At 41.7% G+C, this 13,633-nt stretch overlaps 2 protein-coding genes across 3 annotated transcripts in view; both read left to right on the top strand.

Annotated features, from left to right (window-relative positions):
• LOC139381170 (regulator of G-protein signaling 7-like) overlaps positions 1-1,654 on the top strand; it is a 113,537-nt gene extending 111,883 nt beyond the window's left edge. Inside the window, exons 17-18 of one of the 2 annotated variants that reach the window (XM_071124555.1) lie at positions 517-553; positions 976-1,654. In XM_071124555.1, coding sequence (XP_070980656.1) covers positions 517-537 — 21 coding nt within the window. In that variant the 3' untranslated portion in view covers positions 538-553; positions 976-1,654. The remainder of the gene's footprint in view (positions 1-516; positions 554-975) is intronic. The other variant, XM_071124554.1, reaches the window with a different exon arrangement.
• Positions 1,655-2,905: 1,251 nt separating this feature from the next.
• LOC139381693 (gremlin-2-like) lies at positions 2,906-10,989 on the top strand. The gene is made up of 2 exons (XM_071125395.1): positions 2,906-3,227; positions 9,812-10,989. Exon 2 carries the CDS (start codon positions 9,813-9,815, stop codon positions 10,365-10,367), a length of 555 nt encoding a protein of 184 aa, XP_070981496.1. The 5' UTR covers positions 2,906-3,227; position 9,812; the 3' UTR covers positions 10,368-10,989.
• Positions 10,990-13,633: the final 2,644 nt, after the last annotated feature.

The raw sequence follows: 13,633 nt of genomic DNA, 5'->3' as shown, positions 1-13,633 counted from the left end.
AACAATTACAAGAAGCTGCCATGTGGGGTATCATAGGTAGCTCGTTTCAGCTCGTATCTTGTTATAGATACCATGTCTTGTTTTAAGGTGTTTTGACTGATGTCATGTCTATGCTAATATGGCAAAAATTCGGAAGCTAACTAACTAACAACTATAACGATGTATTTCAGAGAAAAAAGTGCTCATTGTGCAAAAAAGTGCTCATTTGGAGATTAACCATAGTTTACATGTTGTCAACAGTCTAAACCAACCCCGTCTGTTTTGCCCCATAGTTGCACAAATGTCAGTTTTGTGGAGAACAACCAACCCGTCTATTCTTGTGAAGTCACGTTTTATTAATGTTTTATTAATGTAGGATGCATTTGATGAGTTAACTCTTCTGAGAGTTAGATGAGTCAGCTGAGCTGTTTCAGGACAGAGGCATGTGACCTCTCCTGCATGTCTCACATTTTGGCCTCTGAAACCAACCTGCCAAAATGTCCTCCCTCATTCTGTGTTCTCTCCTTGTCCCCACAGAAAAGTAAGAACTTGTTTTGAAGGATTTTGCTTCCAGGTAATAATGCCAAAGCTCTGTGCCGAGTGTTACAGTAAATTGCATGTGGTTGCTCACCTCACTTACTGTCATCCTGTGTTTTCCCTCACATGAGTGCATTAAGCTCTTGATAGCTCTTGATGTAAACTGTATTAATTGAATGAACTTTACTCAGATTCAGGAACCTACAGCATGTCTGACATCACATAACACAGTATGATGCCATATCAAGTTGTACACTTGATGCCCATAGGATGTCAGTATAAACCAGACATTCCCTCACACACACTTCCATATTCCAAACTGGTAGAACTCTTACACCCTCTGCTGACATACAGTATGACTTTTCCACACACTAAGATTACAGGATGGTGTCAGGATGGATATATGATTACATTTTCTACTGTATCTTCTCAATCCCTATCCTCTTCTTCTTCTGACAGGGGAAACCCCTTACATCAAAGAGGCTGACCAGTCTTGTGCCATCATGCTAAAACATAGCCACTCTCGGATATAGAGGAGGACCATATCATTTCTACATCATCGCCGTTTGCTTTCCACTCAGACGATGAGCGGGACAGTACATCAGATGTTGCATGTCCAAGGAGAAGACTTGTTATTCCTTTTACCTGATCTATGTCTACTATTGGAAAGGAGAGGCATTTGGAGACTTTTACAAATATTGGGGCTGGATAATGCCTTTCCAGAAAGTCAGCGTCCAGTTACTTACACCATATCTGATGGACACGTATGTCCCTCTCCCGCTGAGCTAATAATGTCAGAAAAAAAAAATGAAGGAAACATGAGCTTAACAGTAAAATCTATTCAAAATATCATCACTATACAATACTCGATCTGTAATCACTGATACTTTGGTCACGCTAAGGGAAGTGTTGTGCGGTATGCATAAATGTAAATTGTTATGTTCATTTTGCATTGATTTTATTGCACTACAATAATTAGCACAGTTTTCATTACACTTGTAAAGTCACATTTGAGCTGTAAGAAAAGGTGTTTTCTGTCTAATGTAAAACGTAATTCTTTGTTACTCTCTCCTGCATTTATTTTTATACCATATTTAAAGACACTTAAAAATGTATTAAAGTTGTCCCTTTATCTGTTTTCACTGTCCTGGTAATGAATCAATACATTTTGTACTGGCCAGCAAAGAGTAGATGGACATACTGATCTGGGGTCATTGTAATAGATCATTATCAATCTCTCTCTGCTCTGTCTGCTGAGGGGACAGACTGTCATCTGCAGTTTTAGTTGTTACAGCTAGATGGTGGTAGATTTAACAGAGCAGTAGCTCGTTTTCTATTATTTTACTGTAACTTAAGGGAATACGTTTTATGTTTACAACAAATTATGCTTTGCTTGATTTTGTTCAAATGTGTTATTTGTCAAAAAATGTAGACATTTCCTATACTGTACAAAAAGTAAGGCTTCATTCTAATACAATATTCAAAGTTTCACCAACCATAACCTTTAGGCCACTCAGTATATTTAAGCAATGAGAAACCATGACTAAAGACATTAGTCAAAGTATGGACAAAGACTGAGGCCTGAATTCTGCTGCTGTAGTGTCGTGCCATTCTCTACTGGTATGATGAAATGATGAAATAGTTATTGTTTGGCGAGTCTGACGCTCTTTTATTTTGTAGACGTTTCAGATCTTTGATGGTGAATTACAGACAGTGTTTTTTGTCTTAGTTCCAGTGGTCAGAAATCAGAACCACACACATAATTGTCTTACTTCTGTATGCCTAAACCAAAGGAATGGGAATGGCAATTTCAAAGGGTCCTGTCGACGTATGGAGTATGGAGTCGACGCAGGAGTAAGACTGATTTATGGATTATGTGATTTCACACACCCAAAGAGAGCTCTGTATTGAAGACTTTCCAGTGGCACTGGAACACCCCTAATCATTTTACCCACCTCATGTTCAGGTGAGAAGAAAGGTGGATAGATGGAAAGAGAGAGAGAGAGAGAGAGATGAGTATGAAAGTGAGCTAGAGACGAAGGGTAAGCCAGGGAGGAAATTGCGTGAAGGGGAAATGGTGGGAGAGCAAGAGGGATTTGGGGTATCAGACTAAGAGAGGGAGTAATAGAGGGAAGAAGGGAACCGGGAGGGAGAGAGCAAAAGACTGACGGGATTTCAAGACTGGAGAGTCAGCAGTGAGTATGTTTGTGGAAAGAGGAGGGGGGATAAGTATTGAGAAAAAGAGGTAGGGAAGGGAGAGAGGTGAGGCTTGGTTTGATTCATGTTGTGATCAGAGCCAATAGAAAGCCCCCGTCTATGTCTAGGAGGAAGCAGAAGTGAGAGTCCAAACCCAGCAGGAGACATACAGAGACGCACAGACCTACAGACACAGAACTAGGATACACAGACATAGAAACCCATTGGCATGGAAAGAAAGATTACAGAGAAAGGTTAAGAGATAATTACATGTATTATATATTTGAGATGGATATGAGATAGACATGCATTATTAATAAACTCAAAAATACAGACTCAGTGGAGAGAAACAGGACCACAGACCTTGGGACACGCAACTGACAATCCACCTCAGCAACCACTGCTGTTCCCATGGAAACCAATACCAGGATTCACTCTCCAGGACTGGTAAGGGTGGACAGCTACCCCTAACGGAGACAGGATCACCCCACTGTCCCGGGACACTGTGGCAAGAGGTACAGTCACTGTCTTTCTCCTTCAGGACATGCTGTGGTCCTTGGTGGCTGGTCAGTTATTCAGGCTGGAGAGAGACAAGTATAGAGGGTGGGATTCAATCATAGGAATCATTTTCCTGAATGTTAATGAAGGTGAGAGCCGTTTGTGAGTTAATGGGTGTGTGGGTGATTGCTGATTTGGCTAATGAATGAAAGACCTTTAGTAAGCAATGATTTGATGTGCGTAGGTGTGAGAGGTATGGTAGCATTAAGGTAAGAATGTAACTTTGTGTCAAAGTGTAAATCCATCAGTGTGCATGTGTCTATTAGAGAGAGTGTGAATATGTGAGAGATGAATTATGTGTGTGACATGAGTGAATGTTGTGTGAGTAGCGAGCATGGCTTCTGATCTGACTCACCGGTTACTGCTCCACCTAGCGTCACAGACTCTGATTTCCATGTGGCTCAGTTGGTAGAGCATGGTGCTTGCAATGCTAGGGTTGAGGGTTTGATTCCCATGGGGGACCAGTGTGAAAATGTATCCACTCACTACTGTAAGTTGTTCTGGATAAGAGTGTCTGCTAAATGGCTGAAATGTCAATTCCAAAGATGATTTTTAGGCAGGACACACATCTTTGTCCTGATATAAACCCTTCCCACACCATTATTATATCCAATTTAATCCAACAAGCTCTTTGTTAATTAAGCAATAAGGCACAAGAGGCAGTGCTGTATCATGAATACAGTCACAGGTAAATGCCGATGTTCGGCCCGATATTCATGATGCAGCACTGCCTCTTGTGCCTTATTGCTTAATTCATTCATGATACAGCACTGCCTCTTGTGCCTTATTGCTTAATTCATTCATGATACAGCACTGCCTCTTGTGCCTTATTGCTTAATTCATTCATGATACAGCACTGCCTCTTGTGCCTTTTTGCTTAATTAATTCATGATGCAGCACTGCCTCTCGTGCCTTATTTCTTTTATAAAACTGTTAACGACAAATACAAATAACAATGAATTACATATACTTTCATTCTTCCACGAGAAGATATAGTCCAGACGAAATTCTGGTTGTTAGTTATTTTGGTCATGTTGCTACAAATGATTTTTGCATAGTTGCTATGCAAAAGGACTGGTTATCAGCTCTAAACAAAATGTTTGCTGTGCAGGCTGGATAACGTTATTGTCATGTTTTAGCTAGCAAGCCAACTTCACATAACTTAGTCACGTCAAACATTGAACCTGAAGTGACAGTACACATTGACGTTAGCTGTATATTTTGTTTGTTTGAGCTTTTTTTCTATTGGCATTTACTTGGATATGTCCATGATAATGACATTGATGCGTGATTTCACCTGGTTCATAAGAAGTTGTCTCGTCTAGTCTGGGCACTGTTTACTCTATGTATTGTAGCTACAGTGATAGAAATTCTAAAGAGACACATTGTTTCCGAGGTTGGACAGGCAGACAGCAAGTCTTACATTAACCCTGCTCTACCAAACTAAATGCTAGGCTGGAGGCAAGGTGAAATAATGTGCGAGTAGTGATAAATACAAGAAATGATTTGGATGGCAATGTGAACATGATATTCTTATGGAGGAGCAGTGATCATTTTCAGATGGAACTGTTAGCAGCCATAGTGTGACTGTGACTTCCAATACAGCACGGTTGGGGAACGCTGCTTGTCCAATCAGTATCCAGGATCCAAACAACCAGATTTAAAATGCATATTAAATATACATTTCCAAACATACTCTCTGTTTTTAAAATTTAAACAATGCCTTGCCTTGTTGGAGTAGAGCAATTGATTCTCACTGAATCTCACAAGTTTAATTTATTCAAATACCACCTTCTCTAGACTTGTAATCGGTATATTTTTTAACACTGTTTTTCTCACTTGCAGTGGAGGCTGCTTAGGGGAGGATGGCTCATAATAATGTCTGGAACGGAGCAAATGGAATGGCATCAAAACATGTTTGAGATGTATTTGATACCATTCCATCTATTCCGCTCTAGTCATTACCACGAGCCCATCCTCCCCAATTAAGGTGCCACCAACCTCCTGTGCTCACTTGACAGATTTAAGTTATCCAAACAGACACTGGTAGGGACTGTACAGGCCTGTCGTTGTGTGTTCAGCTCCAATTTAGGGTTGGTTATGTTATGCCGTGATTAACTCCCTCTAGGTGGGGAACACCCTTTCAATGATATTGTAGCGATCCTCGCTATATGAGCCACATTACAATTCCCACAATGCGGGTTAAACCCTATTGGTGCAATGCCTCTGGTGGTTTGTCTTTCATGCCAGTGACCCAGGTTCACTTCTCTGCCCTGCTGTTTGCTACAATATGTTGTTCTCATTCTGTGTGTACTGTACAGAGCAGGGTAAACATCTCCACCAATGCTGAGGGCGATGGAGTCCAAACTGCCTCTCCTAACTGTAATAGACCAGCATAGCATCTCTCAGCTAGTAGAAATTATGAAGATGGATTGTGGTGACAAATGGCTGTCCAAACAGCTCAGGGTCCCCTCATGGCATGTTGGCATTCGACACATTCACCCAAAGTTCTTCAAAATGGACGTTTTCACTTTTAATGAGCCGGAAGAGGCCAGTTTTGGGAAATACAAGCCACAAATTAAGATAATGACATGCTTGCACCTAATGTAATTGCTTTCATGTAAAAACACAGAGTTTTGTTTTCTGTGTGTGAGCTTTGGCCTGTTGAATTGAATACAATAATTGACGTGAGTTATCTGTCTATGAAACTTCCTGGCGCACCTAGCTATAATTATAGTCTGGCTCAGGCTTTGTTTTGGCCTGTCTTTTTGGGCCAGTTCTTGTCATTGGTAGCAATTTATTTCAGGGCCCATGTGTAAGGTACTGCTTTGAACTTATTGACGGAATAATTAGCGGATTGGATTATTGAAGGACCCTTGACCTGACATGGTTGATCTGCTCCAATAAAGGAACTATGTACTTTGGTGCAGACGGAATGTCCATCCAAGTGTTGCTGCCCACTGGAGTCAGTAAAGCTCAAGTTGCTATTGGCAATTCTTACTCTGGGAGATGGCTATCCCAGTTTTGTTTTTGGAGTCCAGTATTTGTAGACCCGAGGACTGAGACTGTTTATTCAAGCATATAGACCCTAGTATTTGTAATTGTGCAATAATAGCGTGGTCCAGTTTAGCTCTGTCTCACTGATAAAAAAAAATGCAATAGTCTCCCTCCGGCTCAGTCTCCATGATGATTAGTAAGAGAGAGAGAGAGAGAAAGAGAGTCAGGGGGTAGATGAGGGAGGCCTCAAGTACTAAAGTCAGGGCTAAAGAGTTTGTTTTGTTTTCCAACAGTCTCTCTGTACACTATCATTAACCCCCCTACTTCCACCCCAACTTCCAAACCACAATTTGTCTAGCTGGGAGAATGATGACGATAGCTGGCAGGGTCGGCTGTATCATACATAGGCAAAGTTTGGAAGTGGGAAGGGACTGAAGCCGTGACTGTATAACATATGTCATCTGCTGTGTACACAGTCAGGATATCCCTCCAACCCCCAGGGCCTTGTAAGTCACCAGACCTGGGATAGTCTTATCTAATGAAGGGGAAATAGAGAGACAACACCTTCCAGGACTGAGTTCATACAATATGAACATTTTTAGGGCAAATTGCATTTGTTTAACTGGTGAATAAATTACAGAATTATGGATGGGGTTAAGACAATGAGATGCAGTGGGGACCAAAGGAAAAATCATGATTAGGTTTGACACTGTGTGGTCGAGTGTGTATGTGCATGTAGGACGTTTGTCTTCATGCTAGAGTTTAGCCAGACTCAGTCGTGCGTAACATAAATATCTTACTGACATCAACGCATAAATTACGTTTAAAAAATTATTCTTCTCTGGATGACACTGAAGAGGTGAGGTTCGACTTCCCTTGTCCTTCTCATGACCACCATTATCCACAATGCACCTTTCATTCAGTCTTCTCCTTTTAACCTGCCACTACCATCCTGGTTCCTGGGTATACTGTACCTAGCCCTCCACCAACCTCATGGTTCCTGTGTATAGTGTACCTAGACCTCCACCAGCCTCATGGTTCCTGGGTATACTGTACCTAGCCCTCCACCAACCTCATGGTTCCTGTGTATACTGTACCTAGCCCTCCACCAACCTCATGGTTCCTGGGTATACTGTACCTAGCCCTCCACCAACCTCATGGTTCCTGGGTATACTGTACCTAGCCCTCCACCAACCTCATGGTTCCTGGGTATACTGTAACTAGCCCTCCACCAACCTCATGGTTCCTGGGTATACTGTACCTAGCCCTCCACCAACCTCATGGTTCCTGTGTATAGTGTACCTAGACCTCCACCAGCCTCAAAGTTCCTAGCCCTCCACCAGCCTCATGGTTCCTGGGTATACTGTTCCATACTTAATAACTCTCTGGTCAAAGACCCAGTAGACCCAGAGGGGAATGGGCAAGGTATATGCAAATTTAATATTGTAGTATTTACTATAGTTAGAAGTGTAGTGTAGTGTTTTGACAGACTGTAGTATTTTTGCGGACATTAGTGTAGTACTTACGACAGTGCTTTTTATTCACAATAGTATTCTACAGTGTACTACAACATTTTATAGTAAGTACTACACATGATCAATGGATACTACAGTGTGCAGTATAGTATTCTACAGTATATGTTTCTATAGTAAGCACTCTAGTATTCTACCGTAAACTGTAGTATTATTTCATGTGGGACAGCAGCATAACATTTTATTACCACTTGATTTAGCCTACATCATCATCAATATTCAGTCTGATTGGCTGATACACACAGCTGAGAGAGGTAGAAAAACAGAGGAATATCACAATTAGTAAAATAAATTGAGCTAGCTAACTAGCAGATTTACATCAATCATCAACATCATTGCTCGGATGATAGCACACCCTCTTTTCCCAATGTCAATCATTTATTCAGGAGACACTGTCACTAGCTTTTTACAATTTGTGATGATGAGTGAGAATTTGAAGATATAATTTCAAGATATGATGTTATGAATTTCAAGATATGAATTTCCTGATACTGTACCTAGCCCTCCACCAGCCTCATGGTTCCTGGATATACTGTACCTAGCCCTCCACCAGCCTCATGGTTCCTGGGTATACTGTACATAGCCCTCCACCAGCCTCATGGTTCCTGGGTATACTGTACCTAGCCCTCCACCAGCCTCATGGTTCCTGGGTATACTGTACCTAGCCCTCCACCAGCCTCATGGTTCCTGGGTATACTGTACCTAGCCCTCCACCAGCCTCATGGTTCCTGTGTATAGTGTACCTAGACCTCCACCAGCCTCAAAGTTCCTAGCCCTCCACCAGCCTCATGGTTCCTGGGTATACTGTTCCATACTTAATTACTCTCTGGTCAAAGACCCAGTAGACCCAGCTGCTCAATAGATTACTGTGAACATTAGAACAGTTTCATTGAGACTGAGAGAGCTTAACAGGGTAGAGCGCCATGACCCAGGGTCAAGAGCAGAAACTAAACAGAGACAGAAACCCAAAGTGGATTATGATAAAGTCATTGTCCCCTGTCAAAATGTGTGCAAGTCCAGGAAATGGAGAAGGGATGTAAAAGTCTTATAGGGAATAGGAACAGCCAATTACCTTGGGGCGTTTTGGTCCACATTCAGAATTGTTACTTTATACTATCTATGCAATTCAAGAACAACATCTGTTGCAAAGATTCTTGAGTGATTGACAAATTGTACTGGCATTAACACTGACAGTTATGTACAGATACATACATACCAGTAATCCTCAGAGTCCCAACAAGGATATTCAACTTAAAGCATACTTTTCTCAACACAAATCAGAAAGTCAAATTCTAGAGAACGTTTCAGATGACATTGTGAATTGTGTGTGTGGTTGTGTATGTATGTTTTTGTGTGTGTGTGTATATGTATGTCTGTGTGTGTGTGTTTACGGGGGGGGTTTCATCCCAGTCTCACATCTGTCTATCGGCAGTGTGGAGAGAGACAGAGACTTGCTAGGTCACTCTCAGTTCATTGTGCTCTATAGGGCTTGGTCACAGAGTGGGGATCTGGACTCACAGTGTAATGTTTCACTCCCCTAATAGCATTACGATTGGCCTGCTAATGCATGTTTACATATCTGGTGCATGGTTTATAACTAGAGTAAGCATCGCCTAATTATTTCATTAATTACGCCTGATTATTTTATCCAGTGTTTATTTCTGGATAAAGTTCTGTAGCTGAGAAGCACATATAAGTAATGACAAAGAGACATTGACAAATGGAGTTGCAGATGATAGATTGATCTCCTCAATGATGCCTGAAAGGCTAGACTGAAAAGGGCACGTTCACACACATACATAGGCTAAACACCAAAACATTCACACACTGACGGAGTGCTATTACACTGGAATAGCTTAAGGATTGATAGATACCTAGTAGACCTAACCTCGCTACATTCTTAAACCAATAGATGCTGCTCACGGTAGATTCACTGCTTATACTGTGAAGGTACAAGGCTCAATCTTGGTTTAGTAACATTGTTACTAATCTTTCTGTCTTCTCTTTCCCAGAATGTTTTGGAGAATCACTCTTCCAGTCCTACTGGCTGGGGTACTCTGCGTAGCCACAGAAACAAGGAAGCCCCGTCCCCAAGGCTCCATCCCCTCACCTTTCAAGACCAAAGGCAACCTGTCAGATCGTCAGCGCCTGTTGCCGCGGAAACCCGAAGTCCTTTCGTCAAGTCGGGAGGCCCTGGTGGTCACCGAGCGCCGGTACCTCCGACGTGACTGGTGCAAGACGCAACCCCTCCGCCAGACGGTGAGCGAGGAGGGCTGCCGAAGTCGTACGGTGGTCAACCGCTTCTGCTACGGCCAGTGTAACTCCTTCTACATCCCCCACCTCATGGGCCCCAGCTCAAATCGAGGCCCAGGGTCCAGCCGGAAAAACCACAACAAGGTCCAGGAGCCCTTCCAGTCCTGTTCCTTCTGCAGGCCACACCGCTTTACCCAGCTCACTGTTCAGCTGGACTGTCCGGGCCTGCAACCTACCTTTCGCCATCGCAAGGTACAGCGTGTCAAACAGTGTCGCTGTATGTCGGTGGACGTGACTGGCAACGGGAAACTGTGAGGAGTTCTTTGGAACCATACCATGACAGTCACCATGGATACTAATGTGACAGTGAAAGTGAACATTAACATGAACATGAATAGCATAGATATGACAGGGGACATGCTAGTACTTCTCCCTTATATTGGGTTATTCTGCATAATCACTTTGATTGGTCACACAAAATGAACCTGACAGGTACTGATAGTACAGATTGACCCAGCTATAAGACCTTTGACTATATGGACAGCTATGGTGAAAACTACAATGTGCAGACATAAATGGATGGATGCATAGCACAACACCAACTGAAGCGCAGGCATGTTTCAGTTCAACGCAGTCAATCATATGAAACAACTGGGTCCTTCAACTCTCTATAAGCTCATACAGGTTGTGATATTACCTTACCTAGGGCCATGGACTGATGGCCCCTTTCATCTGACTGTTGGCTCTAGAAGGAACATACATATAAAACCACAAACACAAACAAGTTCTAGACTGAAAGTGGAGCTCTTAAGCTGGCTGTGTCATGTTTTACTGGGTTTACCTGGGGGAACTCTCCAGCCAATAAGGCTACGGACTGAGAGAAAGCCCCCATAGCCTGTCTAAGTTTCTGCCTTTGGATTCAAGAGCCGTCTGTGAAATAATTCTGAAAAACATCAAGCTAACCAGTAAAGAAATTATATTATTATATTATGTATAACTGTGGTACTATATAAGTATATGTCAAAAGATAAGACACTATAAATATATATACAATCTATTTCATGTGAAACATCTGTGTGGTCTGAATGCAAACAATGTTGTGGCATTGAAGGATATGGTTGACTAACAATGGTTGATAAGAATAGGCTCAACAACTTTACATTTTATTTTTCATTTTCACTTATTTAACTAGGCAAGTCAGTTAAGAACAAATTCTTATTTACCAGAAGGCAAAAGGCCTCCTTTTGCGGGGGCTGGGATTAAAAATTAAATAAAAATATAGGACAAAATACACATCACGACAAGAGAGACACCACGACACTACATGAAGAGAGACCGAATACAACAACATAGCATGGCAGCAACCCATGAAAACACAAGATGACAACAACATGGTAGCAACACAACATGGCAGCAGCACAACATGGTAGAAGCACAAAACATGGTAAAAACATTATTGAGCACAGACAACAGCACAAAGGGAAAGAAGGTAGAGACAACAATACATCACGCCAAGCAGTAAGAGTGTCCATGATTGAGTCTTTGAATGACGAGATGGAGATAAAACGGTCCAGTTTGAGTGTTTTTTTGCAGCTCGTTCCAGTCGCTAGCTGCAGCGAATTGAAAAGAAGAGCAACTCAGGGATGTGTGTGCTTTGGGGGACCAAAGAAAGAATGTGACTGGCAGAATGGGTGTTGTATGTGGAGGATGAAGGCTGCAGTAGGTATCTCAGATAGGGGGGAGTGAGGCCTAAGAGGGTTTTTACAAATAAGCATCAACCAGTGGGTCTTGCGACAGGTATACAGAGACGACAAGTTTACAGAGGAGTATAGAGTGCAGTGATGTGTCCTATAAGGAGAGTGGCAAATCTGTTGGCCGACTGGTAAAGAACATCTAGCTGCTCGAGAGCACCCTTACCTGCCGATCTATAAATTATGTCTCCGTAATCTAGCATGGGTAGGGTGGTCATCTGATTCAGGGTTAGATCGGCAGCTATGGTGAAAGAGGAGCGATTACGATAGAGGAAACCAAGTCTAGATTTAACCTCAGCCTGCAGCTTTGATATGTGCTGAGAGAAGATCAGTGTACCGTCTAGCCAAACTCCCAAGTACTTGTATGAAGTGACTACCTCAAGCTCTAAATCCTCACAGGTAGTAATCACACCGGTGAGAAGAGGGGCATTCTTCTTACCAAACCACATGACCCTCATTTTGGAGGTGTTCAGAACAAGATTAAGGGAAGAGAAAGCTTGAAAATAAACGGAATGTTGCAAAGCACATGCATAATTCTAGAGGAAAACCTGGTTCAGTCTGCTTTCCACCAGATACTGGGAGATGAATTCACCTTTCAGCAGGACAATAACCTAAAACGCAAGGCCAAATCTACACTGGACCAAGAAGACAGTGAATCTTCCTGAGTGGCCGAGTTTCAGTATTGACTTAAATCTGCTTGATAATCTATGTCAAGATCTGAAAATGGTTGTCTAGCAATAATCAACAACCAATTTGACATAGCTTGAAGAATTAAACAAATTATAATGGGCAAATGTTGTACAATCCAGGTATGGAAAACTCTTACCCCAAAAGACCCACAGCTGTAATCACTGCCAAAGGTGTATTGAATACTTATCTAATAAAGATATTAGTGTTTTATTTTTCATTCATCTTTTACAAATGTTCAAAGCAAAAAGCCACTTTGACATTACAGAGTATTTTGTGTAGATCATTGACAAAAACACGGCAGTGAAATCCATTTGAATCCCATTCTGTAACACAACAAAACGTAGTGAGGCGCTGTAGCTAATCAAAACAATAGAGGAGGATGAGAAGTCCTGATGACGTACTAAATACCTTAGCAGCTAAGCTCAAGTCACGGTTCATTTCATGATTTATTGCATAAACCACAACTGTACATCACGTATCATTCTTGAACTATGGTGTATGATAAACTGATGATTGTCACAATGCAGGTTTTCACTGAGCAGGACTGGTTTCCATACAGGTTGTATTGGCAGAGTAATTTAGTTGAATTTCATTGGCTCATTTGTCTATAACTAGGCACTTGCTATCCGGTAGGCAAATATTTATATAGGCCCACTTTTGTGCTCCTCTTTATACTTGAAGGCCGTGCAGAGATTGATATAAATAGCTTATTTTCTCTGTAAAACATGATTGTCTTAACTGGTGTCTTATCTATAGCTACAGGGGATAGGCTGATACCACAACACATGTCTCACTGTAAAACAATGTATTTCTCTTTACAATGGCACCTGTCCAAAAATTATTAGCTCTTTAATTAAATCTACATTCTTACTTTGGACAGCAGAATGCGCTGTTTGAAACTAGGGGAAATGTATCATTGACAGATTACGGCAAAGTGTGGTACTGTGTTAATATCACACTTTCCAACAAGGTGACAACCTGTCAGGCATACATATACCCAGTTAGGTGACTGAAAGAAACAATTAAAAAAGAAAATAACACAGTAAATATATTTTTAAACACAATACAATAGCTAAAAAGCTTGTGTTGATCTCACTTGTGCAAACTTATCCTGGATAAGACCAGTCCATTGGCTCAGAT

Source organism: Oncorhynchus clarkii, chromosome 23 (assembly GCF_045791955.1).
Source record: "Oncorhynchus clarkii lewisi isolate Uvic-CL-2024 chromosome 23, UVic_Ocla_1.0, whole genome shotgun sequence".
Taxonomy (NCBI): Eukaryota; Metazoa; Chordata; class Actinopteri; order Salmoniformes; family Salmonidae; genus Oncorhynchus; species Oncorhynchus clarkii.
Note: the sequence above shows the minus strand (reverse complement) of the source record. Positions and strands in the feature narration are given on the sequence as shown.